This window comes from Protopterus annectens, chromosome 10.part0 (genome assembly GCF_019279795.1).
Source record: "Protopterus annectens isolate FY-2018-M chromosome 10.part0, PAN1.0, whole genome shotgun sequence".
Taxonomy (NCBI): domain Eukaryota; kingdom Metazoa; phylum Chordata; order Ceratodontiformes; family Protopteridae; genus Protopterus; species Protopterus annectens.
Genome location: NC_056744.1, coordinates 1,243,750,540 through 1,243,777,037, shown reverse-complemented (window position 1 = coordinate 1,243,777,037; position 26,498 = coordinate 1,243,750,540). Strand labels below are relative to the sequence as shown.

The following is a 26,498-nucleotide window of genomic DNA, read 5'->3' as shown; positions in this document are numbered from 1 at the left end:
GCCTGCTTCTGTGGATTCGCAGGCTGCTACCGAGACCTTTCGGAATCTGGTATGCCGCGAGACTCTTCTTCGACTAAGGATCCTACAGATGTCTCCACCTTGGATGGGTTCGGAGCTGCTTAACAGGCACTGGCTTCTGAGGAAGTACTTCGCACTGCCAATACTCGACACAGACTGACGACTTCTTTAGTGTCTTCAGTTCTTTCTAAAACTGCCGAGTTTCTAAGGCCCAGGGTACGAACCACAACCAAGAAACCAACGACCAAAGCTCAGGCACCTGCTTCCTTGCCTCAATCTCAAATGCATAAAATGGCAGAAGACCTTGTTATGCTCATTAGGGGAAGCCAGGCTACCCTTCCAAAAGAAAAAGACACTTGTCCCCAGCAGTTTTATCTGAATAGGAGTCCCATGACTCTGATTCATCTGAATATGAAGACATGCAGCCCCTCTCTGCTTATGAGGATTCTGATGCAGAGGACTCCATTCCTTCTGGCTCTCCACCCGAGGATTTTCCATTTGGGGAAACTCTTCATACTGTAAGGGAGCATTTCCAATGGGAATGTCAAGACTGTCCTCAGCCAAAAAAGAGACTCTGATATTTCTTAGATTTACCACAGCACAGACCTTTGGCCATTCCTCCTGTTGTGGATGATGTTTTTATGGAATCCAGTTTGACTCCTGACATCCTTCCTCCTGCTCCCAGGAAATCTGACAGGTATTACAGAGTCTCTGACGCTCTCAAATTTCATTTCAAAAATCCTACTGTTGATCCAGAGGTCATCTGTCAAGAACCTGAAAGGAATTAAAGCAACTTCAGCTAAGAATCCCACCCCCTCAGATAGGGATTCCTGAACTTTAGACAGATTGGGTAAAAAAGTATACACCTCTGCTACTCTTGCTATTAGAGCATTAAATTGTCAGTTCCACATGCTGAAATAGCAGCATACCATAGAACTCCTCAAACAAAAAATTTCTTCCTTTCCTGCTTGTGCAGAAAATAAAGAATTACAAGAGCTAATGCATTCTGCAAGTCAAGTAACTAAGCACACCTTGCAATGTGGCTTTGATGCTCTAGAAGCATCTTGCAGGGCAGCAGTCACTGGTTCTGTCCGTAGAAGACATGCTTGGCATAAGGAACAGACCTTGCCAGACCATGTCAAATCCAAATGATTGGACGCACCATTGAACAAAGACAACTTATTTGGCACCAAGGTAGATGATTTCTTAAAAAAAGATGGAAGAAAAAGCAAAATCTATGCAGACAGTTAAAGACTTCTTACAGGTCCAGCCTCTGAGGTTCAGCAGGCATTGCCCTTCCAAGCACTGGTCCTTTCCTGCCCCCTTCTGGCCAGCTCAGCCCAGACCCAGGGGAAGCAGACCCCCTCCCCCCCGCAGACAGCAGCCCCAGGAAATGCAGAGATCTATGCAATGAAGTTCCTTCTCTTCAAAATCAGGGAGTGCCAAGCCCCACTACCTTATGGTAAGAACTCACAATGACTTTACACCTCCACCTCTTATCTCTGCCCACCTGCTTGTACCCCTAGGAGGAAAACTCTCCCTCCATGCAAGTAACTGGGCCACTATTACCAATGACCGATGGGTCCTCAACAGAGTGTCCCAGGGATGCAGATTTTATTTCCACACTATGCCAACCCCAAAAGGATTCCCAGATCTTCCTCCAAACCAGTGGGCAGAGGCCAAAAAGCAAGTCCTTTCCATGCTCTCCTTGAGGGCAATACAGCATGTTCCTGCAGAACAGATAGGCCATGGTTTCTACTTCATACTCTTCCTGGTACCCAAAAAAGAGGGCACATGGTGCCCCGTCCTCGATCTATCCATTCTAAACACCTTTCTGGTGATACCAAAATTCAAAATGCTCACCCTCCAGCAGCTTCTGTCAATGCTTTCCAAGGATGCTTGGTTAGCTACCCTAGACTTAAAAGAGGCCTACATACACATCCCAATCAGGGAATCATGCAGGAAATACCTACATTTCAGGGCAGGATCTATGCACTTTCAGTTATCTGCACTTCCCTTTGGCTTATCCATTGCTCCCAGAGTTTTCACAAAATGCCTGGCTCCCGCCGTTGCTTTTTGCAGGCGAAGAAATATTCAAATTTACCCATACTTGGGCGATTGCCTGATTCAGGCAGACAGTCAGGAAAAGCTGTTACAGCACCTGACTTTTGTACAGGACCTACTGACCTCCCTGGGGTATACTATCAATGAAAAGAAATCAAAACTAGTCCCCACACAAAAAAATTTATTCCTGGGAGCAAGCCTGGACACAGTATCCCAGATGGCATTCCTTACTCCAGAAAAACAAGCCTATCTGACAGGTTACTTCTCTCAACTAGCCACCAAAACCCAGTTAACTGCAAGGAAAATCTTACAAAGCTCTAGGGTTCATGGCTTCCTGCATCCTACTCATTCCATATGCCAGACTGCAGTACCTAAAAAGCCTTTGGTGTTAACACTCTCAAGACCTGGAAACTCTCATACCAATGATACCTTGTCTAAGGAAAGATTTTCTTTGGTGGGCAGCAGCTTGCAACCACAACAAGGGACTTCCCTTCTCACAACCCCACGCAGCCCAGACCCTCACCACAGATACATCAGACTGTGCTTGGGGCGCACACCTGGACGGCAGGTGCATTCAGGGCCATTGGAGCCCAAATCAAATACATCTGCACATCAACCAAAAAGAGATTTTAGCTGTTCAGCACTCCCTGACAGCTTTCAGATCCCTAATGTTCCCGGGGCCTCTACTGATCAAAACAGACAATGCCACAGTGATGTGATATATCAACAAGCAGGGAGGGACTCGCTCTTATCCTCTCTGCAAGCTCGCCATGACCCTTTGGCACATGGCCTCAGCCATGCGACTACACCTGCTAGCACAATTCCTGCCAGGCTGTCTAAACTCTCTGGCAGACAACTTAAGTAGAAACCTACTAGACCCAACACAAGTGGCAGCTAGACCACAGAACCTTCACCCTTGTAACCCAGAAATGGTGCATCCTGAAGGTCGACCTCTTTGCCTCCCACTCCAATCATCAACTCAGAAAATTCTTCACCAGGGAACCTCACAGCAAGGCCTGGCAAGTGGATGCTCTGTCGTTCGTGTGTAAACCTCTCAGTCTATGCATTTCCCCCTCTAACACTCATTTCAAGGGTACTTCTCAAAATAAGGGAGGAAAAACCGAGGGCAATCCTGACTGCCCCAGACTGGCCATGCCAGCACTGGTACCTACTGCTGCGCAGCCTGTCACCCTTGCCACCATGGCACCTACCTCAGATCCCAACACTCCTGACCCAGGGGAATGGAGAATTCATGCATCCCCAATTGCAGACCCTCAACCTGGCAGCCTGGCTTATTGCCTGACCACCCATCGATCTGCCAGCCTAAGCAAACAAGTCCTAGATGTTAAACGTGAGGCCAGACTGCCCAGCACTAGGAAATCTTGTGCTGACAAGTGGAAAAGGTTTTGCACCTGGAACCAGGCTAAGGGAGCCAGAACGGCACTGCCCTTCCTACCTCTCATCCTGGATTACCTGGCAGACCTACTACACAGGGATCTATCCTTCTCTTCTATTAAAATCCACGCCTCTGACATCTCTGCTCATTACAGCACAGAGCCTCCTCTCTTCTCACACCCACTCATCAAACAGTTCCTAAGAGGGGCTAACAACTTAAGGCCACCCAAAAGAGCTCCTACCCAGGCTTGGGACCTTAACTTTGTGTTGGAAAAGCTCACCCTACCCCCCTTTTGAACCTGCAGCTTCAGCAGAGTTAACATTTCTCACTTGGAAAACAGCCTTGCTTCTGGCCATCACTTCAGCTAGAAGGATATCAGAGCTACAAGCACTCATGGCTGTAGAGCCCTTCATCATTTTCCATGCTGACAGTCTCTCACTCAAGACTAACCCATCTTTCATGCCTAAAGTGGTGTCCAGTGTGGCTGTCAACCAATCCATACATTTGCCCACTTTTTCCCTAACCTACAAAACAAGGGGGGAAAGGATTCTGCACTCTCTAGATGTGCACAGACAGCTTAGATTCTATCTGGACAGGACTAAATCTTTCAGAAAAACTGATCAATTGCTTTGCAGCAGGAGCAGAGGGCAAGGCCATATCCAAACAAACAATCTCCAAATGGATAGCACACTGCATCCATTTCTGCTACAGACAGCATGGAAAACCACCCCCAAAGGGGGTCAGGACACATTCCACCAGAGCAACCTCCACCTCTGCAGCCTTTGTCAGAGGGGTCCCCACCAGGGTCATACTGGAGGCTGCAAGATGGACATCTGTTCATACCATCACCAAGCATTACCACCCGCATATCTTCCTAAATTCAGGGCAGACTTTGTCACAGCAGTCTTGCAGGGCATCCTAGCCAGCCCACAGTCTTCTTGACTGCCTCCACCCTTTTCTTCAGCTTTAGGAATCAACCCAAATGTGATGACTGCAACAGTGTAACACAAAGTACATAGTACAGTTGTGTGCACTTACCATAAATGTAGATGTTCAAGTGTATTCATTGTTGCAGTCCTGGTTTCCCTCCCTCAAGCCTCTTTGTCTCTCTCTCTTTCTCTTCTTATCTCCTTACAGGGATTTTTTGGTATTTACTTTATACTGCTGGTGTTCTTCCACCATAACCTAGCTCCCTATTTGGGGGCTCCTGACAGTTAGGGCAAGAAAAACTGATGTCATGGCGTCAGCTGCTTGATTTTATACCACTGATGACCTGATGTCAGTCCTGGAGGACAGCAACCGGCACAGAACTACTAAGCCTCTGTTATTCAGGCTGACTGAGGGCTACCCCTGGCAGGATAACCCAAATGTGATGACTGTAAACAGTGAATACACTCGAACATCTACATTTATGGTAGGTGTACACAGCTGTACTTTCTGCTACCTCCCCGACAGACTTACAGACTTTATCCCAAAACAACTTTAACAAAGTAGAGAACTGACTTACTGATTGGCGTCTCCTACTAAATCCAAGTGAAACAAAGCTGTTACTCTTCACCCCCACTCGTAAGGTCTCCTTGCCATCTTTTACCATAAAATCTAACAATGGCACCATAATTTTCCCAGAACCAAGTACTAAACTGTTAGGTGTAATAATAGACAATAATGTTAAGTTTGATGCTCACATCGACAGAACTATTAAAACAGTCAATAAGAAACTCTGCTCTTTATATAAGATTAAACCATTCCTAACCCCAACTTTTAGACTGTGGTTGCTCATAAACATTTGCTGTCAACCCTTCTTTATGCCTCTCCTATTTTCACAAACCTAAGTAAGTCTGACCTCAGTATAAACTCACTGGCTGCTATAATAACATTGTCAGATTTGCTGCAGGTTCAGCATATAGAACACATCACTGTCTTAAACTTGAATCGCTAGGCTGGCTAGAATTACCCTGCCAACTTCAGTATAACCAATTAATAGTTGCTCACAAAGTTCTCTACCAATCAGAATGCACTCCTATACTTAAAAATGTTATCACCCCATACAGTGCCCTAAAAACATTCCGCTCTTCCAACAGAATGCTAGTACATACTGTTAAATCCAACAACGTAGCTGGTGAGTCATTAATTACCAACTTTTTTGGCAAAACCTGGAGAACTTACTTCCTGCTGAACTTACTGCAGTCCCCTCCTTAAGTCAATTTAAAATATCTCTTAAAAAACTTGTAAAAATGCATTGGTTATGCCCCTGTACAAACCCTGACTAACCCCCTTCTCAATTACTATGCATCACTGAAAACCTTGGCTCCATGTGGAAACGTTCATTATCATAACTCTGATACATCAGCTGTTTTAGAAGATTGATTACATGTCTCTTATCTATTGGAATGTACTACTGAATGATATGATAACTTGCACAGCTATGTACTACTAAAAAATAATGTGTTCTTTTATAAAAGTTAATAATTGTGACGTTTTTCTGTATGTATTCTGGCAAATCTGGAATATGTATGTGTGTTCTTGTATAAAAGTCTATAATTGTAAAGTTTCTCTGTATGTATGTGTGTCTGGAGCTTTTCTTTTTGGGCCTCCGTTGAAAATAGACCTATATCCAGTCGGACTTTCCCGGTTAACAATTGTAAAATAAAATAAAAATAATCACAGAGCATTGCAGTGATGTAGTGCATTAACAAAGAGGGTAGAAGCAGATCCTAACCCCTTTGCAGACTAGCTGTGGCAGCCTGGTAGCTAACAACTCAGCATAATCTGACCCTCTAGGCTATTTACATTTGGACAGAGCAGAATGTTATAGAAGACCAGCTGTGCATGGGCAGGACAGATCCCCCCCCCCAAGAATGGAGATTGCACCCAGGGGTCTTTAGGAATTACTCCAACAGTGGGGAATGCTTCACATAGCTCTGTTTGCCTCCATTCACACTCCAGGACTCCTTGCACCAGGGCCTGGAAGGCAGATGTCTTCTCTTTCCCATGGGCAGAAATGTTACCATATGTTTTCCTATGGTAACCAAGATTCTTCTGCAGATTCAGAATGATTCGTCAAAGCCAATACTGGTAACTCACTTTTTGCCAGACAGCAATGGTTCTCCCTTCTCAAATTAACGTAGTTTCCTCATAGGATGGATATACTCATACCGATCAAGGGTTGTGTAGTATAACTCAGCCTTCAATTTTTTCAGCTCATTGCCTGGATGATAGCATTTTAATTTTTTTTAGGCACCCACTTTCTGTGAAGCCTACTACTGGAAAGTCATAATTGGTTGAGTGGAAAAGATTTTCTACTTGATGCTATGACAAGAACCAGGATCATTTTAAGACCCAGCCACCACTGGTTTTATAGTATTTATATGAGTTATTGTCTGGCATTTCTTACTCTCTTCACCTATTGGCCAGCTATGCTGGTTAGCCAGGAGGTGTTTCCCTCAGTCTGCCTGTTATGTCCAAAGATATAGGTTCATAGGTTCATAGATTAGTACTAGGCTAACTGCCATTTTGGACCATTTGAAGCCTAGCCAGTTACCCCATGTGAGAATCAAACCCTGCACCTTGTGTCTTTAAGGTAAACACCTTAACCATTATGTCATCCTCCCACCCCGGGAGGCTTTGAGGTCTACTAATTTTTTAAGAGGAGTGCTACAAGTAAATGCTATGAGAAAATCTGTGTAAACCCCTACGCCTGGAATCTCAGCTTTGTGCTGGAAAAATGTACTATGCCTCCCTTTGAGCCAGTCACATCCTCTACTCTCAAATTCTGCACCTGGAAAACCATTTTATTGGTAGCTCTTTCTTCTGGTAGGCACCCATGGCTTCTCCATCTTTTCCTTAAGTACTGTGTGTCCCTAAGGGTCAAACCATCTTTCATGCCTAAAGTGGTAAATGAAATGTCCCTCAACAAGGCCTTCAGTCTGCCCACTTTTTTCCCTTAGTCCAAGGAACAGGAGTGAAATACTTCTTCACTCCCTAGATGTGCACAGATAACTAAGATTCTGTTTGGACAAGACCAAGTCTTATTTGCAAGGCAGACCAACTCTCTCTCTCTCTCCCCTATGGGACTGTAAGCTAGGCAAGCCAGTATCCAAACAAAGTATTGCAAGCTGGATTTCTTTGTCTGTTTCCTTTTTATTACACTCACCATGGCAAATCATTGCCCTCTTTCCCAGTGGCTCATTCTATTAGAGCAATAGCCTTTTCTGGACCTTCCTGCAAAGGGATAGATTCCAGAACCATTCTGGAACCTTTTACTTGGTCTTACGTGCACATTTTCACTAAACACAACACAATTGATGCATTTTTCAGGTTCGCACCAGCTTTTACTAGTTCAGTCCTTCCTGACCTCTTGGACAGTTCTCACCATTCTCGGGCATCCTCCTTTCTGTTCCTTAAGCTTTGTGAATCATCTGCTTGGAATACTGCAACAGTGATGCCAGTCATGACATAGTACAGTTTTTTAACATGACAGCAGATGTCCTGCAGATCCACTGCTGCAGTATTCCTTACCACCCTCCTTCTCCCCTTTTTGCCATTTTCCATTCTTCTATTACTCTGCTGCCCTGTCTGACAGACCTAAGGGTCCCTGTTCTCCTGCTATGCTCCTCCTAGCTGACTGATTCCTTCTGCGTTGTCTTCTGGCTGGTGGCTTGGAGATGGTCTGAGGATTTACACTCGTACATCCACTTATGTACCCCTACTCTCACGAGCTGAGGTTATCTGTCAACTGTATAGTTCAGGGAAGGTTTAGACATTGGTACCCTGGCTGTACATCAGACGTGAAAACCTATTCTTTAGAATATTAAAACCATGATCAGTAGGACATCTACTGTTACGGTAAAGTTCTCATAGAACTATACTAGCCCTTTTATTTTTGTCATATTTGTCCTTGGGTGTTTTCATGTCAGGGTAGAAATCGTCAAGTCATTCATTAGCTATATCCTGTGGTTGGGTGGGTGGTGGTACTCTGCTCTTGATTTTTCCCATTGGATTTTCTGGTGTAGTTGTCTTGATGGTTACCTTCAGTTTTTAATATAACATTCATTTCTTATTTGGATTTAAATGAGCTAATGATGGTTATACTAGATTTAAATGAGCTAATGAATTTTTAAGCTTCTGTTGACCCATACTTGGTTTGGGGTTAGTGGCATTTGTGAATACTAAGTTGATTTTTTTTCTGTTGTATAATTTGCTGATCTTGTGATTCCACCACAAGGATTTGTTTTCAGCTTCTCATGTTATTTTGTGAAGTTTCGGCGTAGTTTTTTTTTTTTTTTTTTTTGCCTCCTATGCAATTTTATCTTGGGTGTAAAATTCTTGTTGCAGTAATTTTACTTAGATCAAAATTACCCCCATTTCAGACATTCTAGTAAGGTTAATTGAGTTTAACTGAAAATGATACATTTCTTAAACATTGAACAACAGTGTTAATTTGGAAGAAGCTACTTTTAAACTGAGTATAAATGGCCCTAGGTTTGTTAATAATGTTAATCTAAAATTCTACTTCTGTTCAAGGATTTTTAACTGAGTATTTATTAGGCCGCGGTTGTGCATCATTTAGCATTGTCACCTCACAGCAAGAGGTTCTCAGGTTCAATTCTCGGCTGGAGTGCCTTCTGTGCAGAGTCTGCATGTCCTCCGTGTGGCTGCGTGAACTTTAAAGACATGCAGGTAGGTACTTGAGTGTGTGGGTGTGCCTTCTGTGAAGGTTGGGCCCTGGGCACCATAAAAACCTCACTGCCAATCAATCTGCGGACTGGAGAGCTGCTGTGGCAACCCCTAACTGGGAAAAGCCGAAAGACATTCTAAAATTTTGAGCACCTTAACTGCAGTAACTGGAATAGTGGAACTTTAATGTTAATCTGTTACAAAGTATTAACTTGCCATTCCCCAAGAGTATTCCTCTTATTACAAATCACAAGTGATCTCTGAGTTAGTATATGTGTGTATGAATTTATCTATTTATGGATTATAGTGGAATCTTACATCCATCTGAACTACGACCAACTCAAGCAGATGGGACCTAAATTTAAAGCAGAGGTTGTGGGAAAAGCACAACCCTCTGCCATAATTTTTTAAAAATGTAATAGAGTTTCGTAATAGTTTTTAGTTTGAGTCATTTATTTTACAGTCTCGGGAGTTACATTTCTTTGTCTCACAATTTGGATAGGGAATCTTTTTGACTTCTTTGAGATTAATTTTGTTTACAAAGCCTATTAACAGTTGGGTGTACTTAATTTTTGTAACAAGTGAAATATCAAAGTAGGTGTATTATTCTTGAGCTTTAAGTCATAAAGGTTAAGGAAAGTCTTTGATATTTAACATAGATGTGATTTATTAGCAGCATTTATTGTTAAGATCTATAAAAAATTTAGGTCTGTTTAGATATCTTGCCTTTTAGCACTTATAATTATCTATTTGTTAGGAATAATCTAAGTAATTCCTTGCGTATCAGTAATGAAAAATGAAACATTCTGGCATTTTCTGTATACATTTTTTTTTCGATTGTTTTTTTTTTTTTAGCCTGCATTCCCATTTGACCCCCCCCCCCCCCAAACATGCACACTTCTCCCAACATTGGAGCTGAAAGACAGGTTAGAAAAAGAGATGCAGCCTTTGCTTAATAAGTTTAGGAGATTCTGTGTGCTCCCAATTCCCTCTGGCATAAATGATGGACTCATGGTCAAAACAGGGCTTGATACAGTTCTGTATTGGTGCAGCATTATAGTCACTAAACACTTACCGCTTTCTGCTTTGTACTTGATCCCTGGGCCTCATTATAAGTACTACTTCTAGTACTGCTGAGTTTTTACATTCATACATAATTCGTACGTTATGCGTGCTAAATGTTTGCTGGGCTGAACCACTAATGGAGAGAGTCCATCCTATATTTTCACTCCTTGTAAGTAGCAGAGCTTAAATGTTAAGAACTTTTCTCTTCTAGGATTGGGAATTGGGATCAGTAGTGTGTTAACTTTGTTCAGTCTCAGACTGGGGCTAGGGAGTAAGTAACACCTGGCATGTGGGGTGTCAGAAGTGTCTTTTGGGTGTAAAGATTCTGTTTCTCTTTCTGTCCTTATAATCTAACTATTGACCTTTTTTTTTTTTTTTTTTTTTTACCTTATCTTAAAACAGAATTGGCTGATGAGTTATGACTTCCCTTTTCCAACCTGCTGTTAAAACATGATTTGGTTCTGCTTTCATTTCATCAGTTTAACTCTTTAATTCAAACTGGTGGGTGAAAACTTGGTGATGTAATGGTAGGTAGATGTTCTTCTTGTTTCACTGTTGCAGTTATCACACTTGGGTTATATGCCTGCAGGTAGCCCTCAGTCAGACCGAATACCAGAGTTTTTGGATTTCTGCGTCAGATGCTATCACCTCTTCCATGACGTCAGGTTGTCAGGGGTATAAAACATGCAGCTGATATCATTACATCAGTCTTTGTTGCCAAGAAGGAGCTTGAAGCAGAAGCAGTTCGCAAGTGCCGGTCGGCCACTACCTGAAATTTTCATTTTTCGAGTTTTAGACCTGAAGTCTTCTAAAGCTAAGTACCCCGTTGTGGATTCTTTTTTTTTGCTCTAACTGATGTCAGAAAAAGTTAACAATTGTCTCGCCTGTGGAAAGCAAATACTTCACAGAGATTTTCATTCTTACTGCGTCAACTGTTTAGGCCCAGACCATGACGTCCCTCGTCGGTTTTGTGCCTTGTTTAATGCCCGAACCATTCGTCGGGCTATTTTTGTAGCTAAATTCTTTTGTTCTCGTTCTCCGTATTTCAAAATGGCTTCGGTAAGCCATCCGACTGCTGATCTTCCAAAAAAGCACTAAGACAGACCGCATAGGTCAAAAACTGCCGACAACGCTTCCGTTAACCTAGTCGCCAGTGTGCCGTACTCAGTGAGACACTTTGTTAGCCCCTGATGCCTCCTTCTACAGATTCGCAGGCCTCTGCTGAGACCCATTCGGAGTCCGGTATGCAACGAGATGCATCTTCGACTATGAAACCTGTGAATGTCTCTACCTTGGATGGGTCCGGAGCCACTGTGCAGGCACCAGCATCTGAGGGTGTATTCCGACCTACCGATATTCATATTAAACCGGCAACTTCATTTTTAACTAAAACTACCAAGTTTCTCAGGCCCAGAGTTCACACTAGAAAAACTGATGTCCAAAGTGCATGCGCAAGCTCCCATGCCAAAAAAAACAAATGCTTAGAATGGCTGAAGACCTTATTACTTTAATTAGGGGAAGCCAGCCTTCCCCTGCTAAAAGACAAAGAATTGAATGTCCTTCTGATTCTACAGACCAGGAGTCCGATGTCTCTGGCCCTTCTGATTACCAGGACATACCCTTATCTACCTATGAGGATTCAGATGCAGAGGAATCCATTCCCTCTGCCTCCCCTCCATAGGATTTTTCTTTTGGTGAAACCTTGCACACCTTAAGAGAGCATTTCCGCTGGGAATGCCAGGACTAACCTCAGTCCAAAAAGAGACTCGGGGAATTTTTAGATTTGCCTCAGCATAAGCCTCTAGCTATACCCCTGTTCTGGATTTTGTACATGATGTCTTCATGGAACCCAGTCTTACTCCTGACACCTTACCACCAGCTCCTAGAAAACCTGACGGGTATTAGAGTGCCTGACTCTCTCAAATTTGTCTATAAGAATCCTACTGCGGATCCAGTGACCATTTCCCAGGGACCTAAAGGCATTAAGGCTACTATAGCCAAAAACCCTACCCCTTCAGACAGGGATTCTAAAGCTTTAGACAGATGGGGTAAGAAGGTATACACCTCTGCAGCTCTTGCCATCATGGCTGTGAATTGCCAGTTTCACATGTTGCAGTACCAGCAACATATTATGTAACTAATTAAACAAAAAATGATGTTACTTCCAGATTGTGCAGAAAATAAAGATTTACAAGAGTAAATGCATTCTGCAAACCAAGTTAGTAAACTTACTTTGCAGTGTGGGTTTGATGCCTTGGAAACATCTTGCAGGGCTGCTGTCACTGGGTCTGTACTGAGAAGGCATGCTTGGCTGAAGGAACAAGTCTTGCCAGACCATGTCAAAGCAAAATTACTAGATGCTTCATTAAATCAGGATCGTTTGTTTGGCACAAAAGCAGAAGTTCTTAAAAAGATGGAAGAAAAAGCTAAATCTATGCAAACTGTCAAAGATTTCTTACAGGTGCAGCCACGTAGATTCAGTAGGCATTGACCTTCAAAAAACTGGTCCTTTCCAGTCCCACCCAGGCCTTCTCAGTCCAAACCCAGGGGAAACGGATCACCAAGACTACAGTCTCTGTGGGTATGCAGAGATCTAAACAATGGAGTGTTCCCACCTCAAAAGCAGGGAGTGGTAAGCCACGCCCTTTTGGAAAAAGTTCACAATGATTTTCCAATTATCCTTCCCAGCCGTGCCCAAGTACTTGCACCCCTAGGAGGAAAACTTGCCCTTCATGCAAAAAACTGGATGTCCATTACTCAGGACCAATGGGTTCTAAACATTGTATCCCAGGGATAGAGTTTCTACTTCCACTCACTGCAAACCCCAAGCGGGTTGCCAGAACTTCATCCAAACCAGTGGGCAGAGGATCAAAAGCACTTTCCCTTCTCCATATCAGGGCTATTCAATCTGTTCCAGTAGAACAAAGGGGGACAGGGTTTTTTTCTCCAGACTGCTCCTGGTGCCCAGAAAAGAGAGCTTTTTGTGACCTATCCTGGATCTATCACTTCTCAACATTTTTCTGGTGGTCCCAAAATTCAAAATGCTTACACTGCAACAGCTTCTTCCTATGCTAGTTAAGGATGCCTGGTTAGTCACCCTAGACTTAAAAGAAGCTTATCTGCACATCCCCATAAGGGAGTTTTGCAGGAAATGGCTACGGTTAAGGGCAGGCTTCTATGCACTTTCAGTTCCCTACACTTCCCTATGGCTTATCTACTGCACCCAGAGTATTCACAAAGTGCCTGGCTCCAGCCATTGAATACTGCAGGCAGTGAAATATTCAAATTTACTCATACTTGGATAATTGCCTAATTCAGGCGGACAGTCAGGAATTGCTACTTCAGCACTTGGCATTTGTAAAAAGACTTCTAGCTTCACTGGGATACACCATCAACGAAAAGAAATCGCAACTGGTGCCCAGCCAACAAATTGTATTCCTGGGAGCAAGCTTGAATACAACTTCCCAGATGGCATTCCTCACTTAAGAAAAGCAGGTCCATTTGACAAACTATTTCAAACTAATGGCCACCAAAACCCGGCTATCTGCAAGGAAAATACTGCAAGCCCTAGGGTTCATGGCCTCATGCATTCTGCTAATTCCATATGCAAGACTGCATATGAGGAAACTTCAGTGGTACTTAAAAAGGCTCTGTTGTCAACGTTCTTAGGACCTGGAAACAGTGATTCCCATCATACCTTGTCTAAGGGCAGAGTTTTGGGCAGAGGCATGCAACCACAACAAGGGACTTCCTTTCACTCAACCCCTCACTACCCAAACCCTGACAACGGACACATCAGACTATACATGAGGGGCTCACATGGCAGGCAAATGGAACCCAGAGCAAATTCCCCCTGCATATCAATCAAAAAGAGATGCTAGCTGTACAGAATGCATTGACAGCCTTCAAATACCTTATCCTTCCAGGACAGCTCCTGATAGACAGACACCACCACAATTATGTGGTACATAAACAAGCAGAGGGGAACTCATTCTTACCCACTCTGCAGGTTATCCATGGCCTTGTGGAACACAGCCTTGAGCAACCAAGTGCACCTACAAGCTCAATTCCTGCCAGGCAAGCAAAATTCACTGGCAGATGACTTGAGCAGAAATCTACTGGACCATCACGAGTGGAAACTGGAACCCAACTCATTCAAACTTCTAACCCAGAGGTGGGGAACACCAGAGGTGGACCATTTTTCCTCCCTCCAAAACCACCCATTGAGCAAAATTTGCACCAAGACCCTCACAGCAGAGCCTGGAAGGTGGATGCCTTATCCTTTACATGGGAAGACCTGTCAATTTATGCCTTTCCTTCTCTGCCCCTCCTCTCAAAAGTACTACTCAAGATCAAACAGGACAGGCCAAAGGCAATCCTTATTGCACCAGACTGGCCACGCCAACACTGGTACCCACTCCTATGCAGTCTGGCAGCAGTGCCACCCTGGCACCTACATCAGACACCGTCCCTGCTGTGTCAGCAGGAAGGACAGATTTTGCATCCACAGCTGCAAACTCTAAATCTTGCAGCCTGGCTTATCCCCTGAATACACCACCAGCATCCCTCAGTAAACAGGTGCTGGATGTCATCCTTGAGGCCAGAAGGCCAAGTACTAGGAAGTCTTATGCTGAAAAGTGGAGAAGATATTGTTCTTGGTGTCAGTCTCAAGGAAATGACACAGCTGTGCCCACCTTACCTCAAATCCTTGATTACCTAGCAGAGCTGTTCCACAGAGGCCTATCCTTCTCGTCCATTAAGATTCATGCCTCTGCCATATCCGCTCATTATAATACTGAGCCACCTCTCTTTTCTCACTCTCTCATCAAACAGTTCCTGAGAGGAGCTAACAATTTAAGGCCCCCTAGGAGAGCTCCCACCCCGGCCTGGGAACTTAACTTTGCACTGGAGAAGCTCACACTTCCCCCTTTTGAACCTTTTGCTTCAGCAGAGTTAAAATTCCTCTCTTGGAAAAACAGCCTTACTTCTACCTATTACTTCAGCAAGAAGAGTGTCTGAGTTACAGGCACTAATGGCGGTGGAGCCTTTCATTATTTTCCATGCTGACAGGATTTCCCTCAGGACTAACCCATCCTTTATGCCCAAGATGGTATCCAGTGTGGCTTTAAACCAATCCATCCATTTCCAACCTTTTTCCCTAATTCTCAGAATAAAGGGGAAAGGATCCTGCACTCCTTGGATGTGCACAGACAGCTCAGGTTCTACCTTGACAGGACTAAGCCTTTCAGAAAATATGTCCAGCTGCTAGTCGGCTTTGCTACAGGGGCAGAGGGCAAGGCCATTTCAAAGCAAGCCATTTCCAAATGGATAGCACACTGCATCCATTTCTGCTACAAGCACCATGGAAAACCTACCCCTCAGGGGATCAGAACTCATTCCACTAGAGCTACTTCAACCTCTACAGCATTTCTCAGGGGAGTCCCTACCAGGGACATCCTGGAAACTGCAACCTGGAGTTCTGTACACACTTTCACCAAGCATTACTCCTTAACTATTTTTTATAAATCCAGAGCTGGATTTGCTACAGCAGTCTTACAAGACCTGCTAGCCAGCCCTAACACTTCTTGACTGCCTCCACCCTTCCTCAGCTTTGGGAATCAACCCAAGTGTGATGACTGCAACAGTGAAACACGAAGAACGTAGTACAGTTGTGTACACTTACCATAAATGTAGATGTTAGAGTGTATTTACTGTTGCAGTCCTGTTTTCCCTCTCTCCAGCCCCCTGGCTTTCTCTGTCCTTTCTACCTCTCCTCTTTATGGCCATCTTTTATGACAGGGGTATTTACTTTTTACTAGAGGTGTTCCACACCATGTAATAACTTCCTCTTTTGGGGACTCCTGACATCTGGGGGTAGAAAAACTGATGTAATGGCGTCAGCTGCATGTTTTATACCCCTGACGTCATGGAAGAGGTGACAGCATCTGACGCAGAAATCCCAAGACTGGTGTTCGGGCTGACTGAGAGCTACCTGCAACTGCAACAGTGAATATACTCGAACATCTACATTTATGGTAGGTGTACGCAACTGTACTTTTTTATGGCACCTTTTCTCATATTTATCAATGTTCATGCTAGTGACGTGGTTTTGCAATAGCCAAAATCGAGAACCCCAGGTCATGTTGTTAGTGAATGCAAGTATAGGAAACTGATTTGACTGATTCACTTACTAGTAAAAAGCAAATTAATAAATTTATACTTCATTCATTGTCATGTTGAATGTTTGTTTTTCTGTGCACCTTGTCTACATTTTTGCAATGTTTTATTTAATCATTAATGGTTGTTTTTAAGCTGTATCAGCTGGAGTAGTTATCACAAGAACCTGTTGGCCAGCAGCGACTATGAAGGTACTGTGATACTGTGGGATGGATTTACAGGACAAAGGTCAAAGGTTTACCAGGTAATTCCTAAAATTATTTCTTAAAAGTTTTATGTTTGGTCCCTGTTAAAACAGACAAAATGCTAAAATGTATTTGTTTCAGACAGGTTTTAGCATCGGTAGTGGTGGTATTAGCATTTGAGCATTACAGCTTAGGCTGTAATAAAGAAGTGTTAAACCTCAAGTTACCCGTAACCCATAGGTAGTTTGTTTTTTGCTTGTTGTCCCAGTTACCTGCCAACCATCATTTCCCTTCTCAGGCAGGTGGCATTTGGCTCATTTACTCCACATACTGGACCATCAGCTGACTGAGAGGAGCCTTTACTAAGACAGCCATTGGGTTTTTCCATTTTTTTAAGTTGTAATTCCCTTCATGCCTGCTCATGTCCAAATGGTTGGCATGCATTAGGCCTTTGTGATGAGTGCTGTACCTTCATGTCAGGTGAGATGATCATTTGGCCATGCCATGTACATAGTCACCTCTTTGTGATCTCTCACTGAGGTTTTTGCTGCAGACAAAGACCCCCCACCACTACCACCATAAGGGAGTCAAGAATGCTTAATCCTTGTCATTATTGACTGGCTCCAACAGAAGCCGAAGCCATTAGTCAACCTGTGACTAGGCCGTAGTAAGGATTTTATTCCAGTGTGCCAGTGGAGCTGGTTCATAAGCAAGTTTTTACTTGAATTACAGAAGTGCAGGATACAGTGGTACAATTCAAGCTACCGCAGCCTTTTTAGTTTCTGAATAATGTTAGTACTCATTTTTGTCATAGAAATGTATGTTAAAAATGGTAATAAGTTGGTTCTCTAAGTGCTTATTGTGTTGTTCTTGGATTATATGCCCTTATTGTTTTGGTATATTCTAAGTGGCTGGTACTTTGTCAACTAGTACATAGTGTAGAGGTATAATCCATCACTTAGCACATATTCCTGCTACACTGACTAATTAACTTGGAATTCACTTTGCAAGTTAAGTAATATTTCTAATTTTTGAAGTACATTAATGAATTTTGACCTTTATTCCAGTTCACAGATCCATATACAGCCATTTCCCACTTCTTGGAAATATTGAGCCAAATTTAAATTGTATCTTACTAATTATAAAAAGGAGGTTAAGAGGGCAAAAATGAGCTTGGCTTTTACAGTAATTAAATCCAGGGGTTGAAGGTTGTGAAATGGACCATGCAAGATTCAAACTTTATGTACTTAGCATAAAGATATGATGATGTCATTTTCATTCTTTCCTCAACGAATGTGAATTGGATCCAACTCTCCCACTTTCCTTCCAGACTCTGGATCCAACTCTCAAGCTCCTCCCTTACCCACAATGCCTCGTACTACTGTTTTACCTCAGATTGTCTGCAACTCAAAGGATTCATACACGGATTGTGGTCTCTCGAGCTGTGTCATAGCTTTTTTTGATTTCTGTGAGTAAAGGATAGAATTTTCTTCTTTTAACTAATCCTTTATTACTGGTTACCTGTATTCTTCCCTTTACCCTTTGTACAGCTTTTAGTTAGCTCATATGCCTGCCCTTTTCAGGTGTCTTTCCATTTCCACTGTTGGTAACTCCTCTCCCTTTTGTACTCTTTTTCTCAAGATAGTGTTATAGTTACCATTGTTGGTAAGCCTTTTTCATTATCTGCCCAGCTGGGAGCTTCCCGTCTTTTCTGATACCTCTCCAGACCGTCCCAATGAAGCGGTTCCCCAGAAGAGGCTGTGTAAAAGTTGGATTTCTCAAGGGAATCTCTTACTGAAGGCACCAATTTTGATGACTGAAGGCACCAGTTTTGATGAAGGTGAAGGGTCCCTCAGATCACCAGTGGAAGATGTCTCCTTCAGAGACATTCTTGAGATCTTTCACTAAAAAGGTGGTTGGTCCTCCTAAACCCCCTTACCAAGAGGAAGTCTGTGTTAGAAGGTTTCGGGTCTAGCCCATCTATGTCTTGGGTTACCTTCCCAGCGGATGACCTAATGAACCTAGTCTCCCACCAGGCTTGGAAGGAGCCAGATACTGTGGAACCAATTCCCTATCGCCCGGCCAGGATCCTAGCTCCACCCAAGGACAGAGCTTTTGGAGTATGGGAATTCCTGTAGATGCAATGGTTGTTGCAGAAGCCAAAAAAAAGGAATTGGCTGAACAGAGCTCCACTGTCCATTCCCCCCTAATAACGAGTCTGGGTTGTTGGACAGGTTTGGAAAGCCTGCCTGTGACGGCGACCTTTGCCTTATGGTCGCTTTAATTATTTGGCACACTTTACTAGATTACAGAGGGACTTGATTACAGAACTCTCAAATTCTATCACTGGGTTCATGTCGGCAGAGGAGCAAAAGGTCTTTTCCTCTCAATTGGCCACCCTCTAGTTCATATCTAATTCATTCTGAGGTTAATGTCTTATGCAGTTGAAGACTGAGAGGTATGAATACATGGTGTTAGTAAATGTTATGCTTTAATTGTTGTAGTGTGGGTGGTCATTGTACTGGAGACATTATTTTGCTAATTAACTGTTTGCACTCAAAATCAAATTGAAAATGTTCACGAGAACTACATTTGTGTTATGTTTTACATCAGAGGCATGAAATAGTAAGTGATTATTTATCTGTTGTAAAGTAACCATTTACTTCTTCAGTCTTGCTTCTAACACTTGGAATTAAAAATTGTTCTGCTAGTAATTTTCCCACTAGAAAGTGCACCCCTGTTGTTAATCTGTCATGCCTTTTATAATCATTTTTTTTTAGTTTCCTTTTTTTCTTTTATTGTATGTATGTGTAGCTCTATCCACACACATCCATACATAACCCATTTCTACATATGGAGTCAGGGTGTCACATCAATGGTGACAGTCATCTTGAGCCCATATTCACACTGCCAAGATCCCTTTGATGCTTTGTAATGTCTCTGCGAACCATGGCTATTGCTGTATCTGGCAACTAAGTAAATGTCAGGAAAATCCTACTAAGACAGCTGAACTTTATTTGCGGTAAATCAGTCTCCTTAATTGATGGCAGGGGTGTACCCAAGAAGACTGAATGCTGTAATTAAAGCAAAAGGTGCTTCAGCAAAGTATTAGTATAAGGGTGTACCCACTTATGCAACCAGCTTATTGTAGGTTTTTTATTTTTTTATATTTTTCCCCCTAACAGATTTGTTTGTTTTTCAATTGACTTGTACAGGTTCTAGGTCACATTAAAGGTGGGAAAAGTTTTGAAATAATTTATTGTAGTCTCATTTTTGTACATCACAAAAACCTTGCATTTTAACAGGGGTGTGTAAACTTTTTATATCGACTGTATAATGTATGTACATACACACACACATATATATATATATATATATATATATATATATATATATATATATATATATATATATATTGATTCCATACATTTGGTCGAATTACACTTATTCGAAAATGATACCAGGCATTGCACTTCACTGAAAGCTCACTTGGTCGAAGTTCATTTGGTCGAAAATGGAATTTAGCCCCTGCCCCACTGCAGTGCAACCCTGGAATGAGAATATTAAATAAGGGGGGGGGGGTGTGGGGAGCACAGCCCCCCACATAATTTTAATGTATTCACTGTTATAAGAAGGTATATCCATTAGAAATGCATTGATATATATATATATATATATATATATATATATATATATATAGATATATATCTCTTTAGTAAGAACTATTGGCATAATGTGTGGGGGGGTATGCCCCCCCACACCCCCCATTGTGGGAGGCTGTGCCCTCCACACACACCCTTATTTAATATTCTCACTCCAGGGTTGCTACTGCAGTGGGGCAGGGGCTATATTCCATTTTCGACCAAGTGAGCTTTCAGTCAAGTGAGCTTTCAGTGAAGTGCAATGCTTGGTATCATTTCGACTAAGTGTAATTTGACCAAATGTATGGAATCCATATAATATATATATGTATATATATATATATATATATATATATATATATATATGTATATATATATATATATATATATATATATATATATATATATGTATGCATACATGCATACTTGTGTATTAGAGAGAGAGAGAGAGGAGAGTTCTTTTGGCACATTGCTCATTTTTTTGACCTAGAAAACTGTAATTTGGTTTTACTGAACATTTATTTGCTGAACATGCAGTTTCCAAATTTTGGTTGTGGTGAGTTGTACACGAAGCTCAAGTGGATCATGTTGCTTAACCCACCTTGTAAGTGTGATGTAAATAGAGACACCTTCACCCTTTGCCTCTTTCTTTGCATTAGGTGGTCTAACTGTGTGAAAGCCATTATAGCCCTGCTCTGCAGGTGTGCTCTGTGTAACTTTGAACCATGTGTCTAACTACACAGACATCTCTATTCTCCAGATTGAGGAGAGCTTGCAGGGAGTGGAAAGGCATTATCTTCCATTTGTTTTGTGGCATCAGCCTCGGAGAGGAGAAGAATGCTGCTCACTGCTAGGCATATACCTGCAAATAGTTGGAGAGCTCCATCACGTCTCTCTTCATATAGTACATGTCTCAGGTCATTTATGCCCACATGGACTATGACTAAATCATACTGGTGCTTTTGTGGTTCAGTGACTTGAATCTTTTTCATTCAACAGCCTGTTTGCAGGACAGGTAGCTGTCAATCCAGATAACGTCTGTGCGTCTAGATCTAGGGAGGACAATTTTTCTCGCAGTTTTGTGTGTGAAACTGTGTTAAAAGCCATTGATATGTCAGGGAAAACTGTGGAGACTAGATTTCTTACATTTCTTTTTGATTTATAGTGCTTGTGGTGTAAAAGGGTAGTAGTAGTGCAGTGATTATGGTGAAAGTCATGTTGTATTGAAGATATCAGATTGTCTGAAATGAAGTTTATGGATACATTTTTCTCAAGGGCTTTTGAGAGTGGAGATAGCTATTGGTCTGTAGTTGGCAAGATCTGTGGAAATGCTTCCCTTGTGCAAGCTAAGATCTTTTTTTCCCATGGTTGGGAACTTGGCATTTTTAATGGATTGGTTGATTTAATATAGACATTGGTAGGCCAGAGCATCTACTGCAATTTTAGTGTATTTTACCAGTAGGTTTCAGTTTCAGAAGTAGTTCTTTGTGGTGGATATGGGTTTAAGGTGGAATGTTGGTTTAAAGGAAAATTGTGGAGTAGTAGAGCTTGAGTGATTGAGGAGAGAAGTTACTGAGTTAATGGTGTGTACTGAACTGGAAGGCTAAGCCATATGAGTTGACAGACGGACAACAAAGGGGTAAGTTGCATGATTTGACCAGGATTTAGTAGTTTGTTGACAGAAGGCCATACGAGTTTTGGGTTATTTTGTTTAAAAATTTGGAGGTTAGTTTAATATGATTTCTTGGCAGATGTAATAATTTGCTTGGAGCTGTTTCTGAGATGTTTATATTTTTGCAGGATAGTCTTGTCTTATTTTTTTCAGGTTTCCCATGCTTTGTCCGACTGATTCATATGTTTGGTTGATTTGGAGAACCAGATGCTGGATTTGCATGGATTCTTTTGGTTCTTATAGGGAAATAAAGATTTTAGAATACTTGTAAAAATAGTGTTGAATAGAGAGGAGGTGTTGGCTAGTTGAAAGATTAGTAGTTGGTTCCAGTTTATTAACTTTAAATTTGAGATTAAGGCATCTTTTTTTGGAATAAAGACAGATTGAGAAAGTGGTTGTAGTGGTTGATATTGTGGTAGTCCATTTTAGTGAAGGTAGGAAGTTGATCATATAGGTTCTCAGGGGAGCACCAGAAGAGATTAATTTTGTTTGGGGAGTTTTGAGAATCCAGTCAAAGGCAAATTTCTTGTCAGAATGCTTTATTGTACCTTGTAGGGGAATGTAGTAAGCTGGGTCATGCTTAATGCTTATGGTTTGCCAGTCAACATTCATATCACACATTGTGACAGTTTCTGTGAAATATTTGAGGAAGCCCAAGCAAAGTATTCTGCTGTATTTATATTGTTGCCTGGTGGAATGTAGAATTTGTTTTGTGCATACAGACTCGTGTGTGTTTAGTTTTAGAAAATACATTTCATCATTATTTCTGGGGATTTTGAGGGATGAAAATTTAAGTTAAAGGAATTGTAAAGTATTTCATGAGATCTGCCCTTTTTAGGGATCTGTCTAGTCTTATGTCCTGGAGATAGAATTTCCTCATCTTTTATAATTTGCATTAGTCAAGTTTCAATATCTGCAGTGACATCTGATGAGAGGTGTGCTATACAGGCATGGATGTCTGCTAGTTCACTTCTTAATTTATATTAAAAAGATACTGGTTGAATGATTTAGTAGGTTGAGAAGGAGCTTGGTTGTGAGTTAACATTTGTGATGGTTGTAATGTTGTGAGGAGGACCAGAATTTGGGTGGACACCCCTCCCCCATATTTTGATAGTCTGTACTGAATGTGCAATGGAGGGGGACCATTTACTTTTGGATTTGATTCTGATTCCTAGTTTTGGGGGGTATGAGATTTGACACTGGATGGTTGATCCTGAATAGGTGAATGAAAGTTAATGAGAATAAGCCTGAAGATGTAGTGAAATTAGAGTGGGTGGTGTTTTGAGCCTGTAAAAAGATACCTGGTTGTGGTGGTAGGTTTTTGGGGAGTTGTAGATGATAGCAGGTTAGTTGTGTTAGGATTAGAGCAGGAGTTATGATCAAGTATGAACGGAGTATGATGAGGTGAAGTGATTTAGTAATAGAGGAGGTATTCCTTCAAAAGTTAGGGTTTTTTATGGAGTTACAGAGATGAAGACAAAAGTATTATGGGTGTGGAAATATAAGGAGAAGTTTTTATATATGCATACATATATCATATATATATATATATATATATATATATATATATATATATATATATAGTGGAGCAGTTATTGTGAAAGAGGAGATTAGAGGAAAATAAGGGTAGTAAAGAGAAGCTTAGAGAGTGGTTTATTGTGAAGAAGACTGATTTATTGTGTATGGGAGTAGAAAGATTGAGGATAGAAACATGTAAGCAGTATAGTAAGATGATGGGAAGACTGAGTTATATTATAGAAAAAGAGATGACAGATGATTAATCTTGTAATATATAAGGGAGATTGATGGAATGATGAGGTTTGGTAAGGAATTGCTTTGAGGTACTCTTTGGAAGGATCTGAGTAAGAGTAGGTGTAATGTAAAGCAGTATGGGAGGGATAAAGGGAGTTGGGAATGATGCTAAAAGTTAGTTGGAAGTTGGGAAGAGGTGAAGAGAGGTGTGTTTCTGTGATAGTAGTAACATTCCAAAGACAATGCCGTAAGTGGATTGGACACTCTAAAGTGGCTATAGGTGTGAGTGTGCGGTTTGGAAGAATTACCGTGGGAGGGATAGCCATCTGGCAGTATAAACCTTGGCTTTAGATGATTCTCACTGTTGACATGACATCCCGACCCCATTTGTAAAATGGGAAAAAGGGTTTTTCGATGGATGGGATGGATGGACGGACGCAAGGAATGGGGTCACTGGTGTTAGGTACACATTGGAAAGCAGTCAGTTTATAGCTGGTGTCCAGCAGTTAGCTTGGAAGCACAAAGTTAAAGCAGGTTTTGTTTCAGTTACTGAATGAAGGCATCATGTAGGGTAAGGGTAGGAAGTAACTGGTTTACACAGTGTAAACTAATGGTCAAGTGAATTGACAGTGACCTACTATCTAAGCAGTCCTAGGAGTGTAAGGACTGCTACTTTGGGGGGAGGGGGAAGCCACAGCCACTTTCCAGCACATAGTAGAAAATTATCTGACTAGTTTAAGTTAATATACAACCAGGTGGTTCTTGCTTACATTGTGACAACAATCTCAGTTGGCTGCTGCTCACAGATAAAGCTTGTTAGTCAAAACCAGTTTGCAGTGCTGTGACTTGTAACAGAGCTCCTGCTGTTTAAGGGACAAGCGACTGATACGATGTCCATGAGCTCTGAAAGGAAAGGAGAAAAAAAGAAAAAAATACTTTGGTACTGAATATTTTATAGCAGTGATAAAGTTGATGCATAGGATGGTAGCTTATTGTTAGAGATGGAGGAAGGAATGCAGTGAGTCAAAGTAAGAGAAGACAGAATATTATAAGAGTAGGATGAAGGTAGCAAGGTAAAATTTGAAAGTTCTTCATAAGGCTATGCACTACATGCTAATGTTAGTATCAGAAGCATGTTTGTAACTAATTTTGTATTGTAAAATGTGAAAGGAAAATGTTATTTTATTTGCATGAAATTGCCAGTATTATGTTTGCATACAAGACGTTTATTTTATTTATTTGACATACAGAGATATCAGTAAGGGAATTGTTCATCTGTTCACTAGTTTTCCATTGATGCATGATAGTAGCCGGTAGCTTTTTGATGTTTACAGAGTGTATGAAAATTATGCATATAAAATTGTCGCATTATTTCAAACCAGTAACAGAGCAGAGAACTGCAAGTTAGATGGCAAGTGTCAGTAGCAAAATGATATGCTTTGGTTTTGCCTATGTAAGATTGAATCATTTGTTTGCTTGTAGGGTACATAGCTTTTATGATAGTCATTCTAATTTGAAAATAGTGCTGTTGCTCATATCTGTTTTACCAAATATTTGTATCTCTTCATGTCTTCATGCTATGCACTATGCTCTACAAACATTTTTAACCTGCATTCCTCAACTGTATAGGCTGCCCCCCCCCAACATGATAGTATCACAGTTGATTTTTGCATTATTAATGTAAGTGTGGATGCTGTGTTTCTATGAGCAATAGAGACAAACTATATAGTAAGGCAAGCATTTGCATTTGTTTTGGTATGTGGTATACCAATACTACTATAACAAGTGGAGAAACTTGCTCATCCCTGGTGTATAGGGAGCTCTTCCATTAAGATGAGTGCGCTCATTTAGGCTGCACAGCAACTTGTTTTTTTACACTGAACATTCTCATGTTGGTGGCAGTGAGTTAAACAGCACCTTTGTAAATTCTTAGACAGCCCTCTAAGTAAACAAGCATGTGATTAAATGTGGTTCTGACATGACTGACGTCAGTGCTTCGGTGGGTATGTCAGGCTCAGGCATCATTTGGAATGCATGGCTACTGACTTGGCCATTGGCTGAGGGCATTAAAGAGCAGCTGCTGAATATATCTCTGGGCAAGGATTTACTTTGTAGCTGGAAGTGCTCAAAAAATGGAAAAAAAGGCTAAAACACTATAGACAGTAAAGCAGCTTTTCACTCTTCCGTAGGAATTGTCCTGCCAAACAGTGGTATTCTGCTGCAGACAGTCTTGCGACAAATAGTTGAAACAAAAACAGGCATTTGAGAAAATGCATTGTAAAACTGGTAGAGGCCAAAGAATACAGTCAGGAGTAAAGGGCTCAGTCTGTCTCCAGTTTGGGCATTGAGGTAGAAAGATGAAAAAGCGCAAACTCCATCTGTGATACTGATGCCTTAAATCATTATAGCATGGAATATGTGCTAGAGGAGAATTCATCGGATTTAGAAATACTGTTATGTTGGAAACTGTGGAAGAGTAATAGTGCTGTGGGCTGGAAACCGTGTACAAGTACAAAATCCATGAGTAGGTTTGCATCTTAAAGCTGAAATAGTTGATCACGCTGCTGCACTGATGTCAGATGTCCATGGGGAAGAAGGAGTGGAAAATTGCATATGAAAAGCTGTCCCATTTGTAAAAGACAAATGTGTTAATTTCCAGGAAGATGAAATGTCTCAGCCAGTCCTTTTAGAAGAAAATAGACTGAAAAACTGTGGTAGTGAAGAGTTGCAGAGAGAGACTTCTCCAGATAATGCCTCTGAATAAAGTATAATACTTCAAGAACTGCCCCAAAAGGAGAATCAGGTGTCCAGAGGGAACAGCCATGTCAAATATTGTAGGTTTGAGAACCACT

At 41.6% G+C, this 26,498-nt stretch overlaps 1 protein-coding gene across 1 annotated transcript in view; it reads left to right on the top strand.

Moving 5' to 3' along the window:
• The window catches only part of COP1 (COP1 E3 ubiquitin ligase), a 1,660,397-nt gene that overhangs the window by 674,753 nt on the left and 959,146 nt on the right, over positions 1 to 26,498 (top strand). The window contains exon 13 of the mRNA XM_044085965.1: positions 16,532 to 16,640. Coding sequence (XP_043941900.1) covers positions 16,532 to 16,640 — 109 coding nt within the window. The remainder of the gene's footprint in view (positions 1 to 16,531; positions 16,641 to 26,498) is intronic.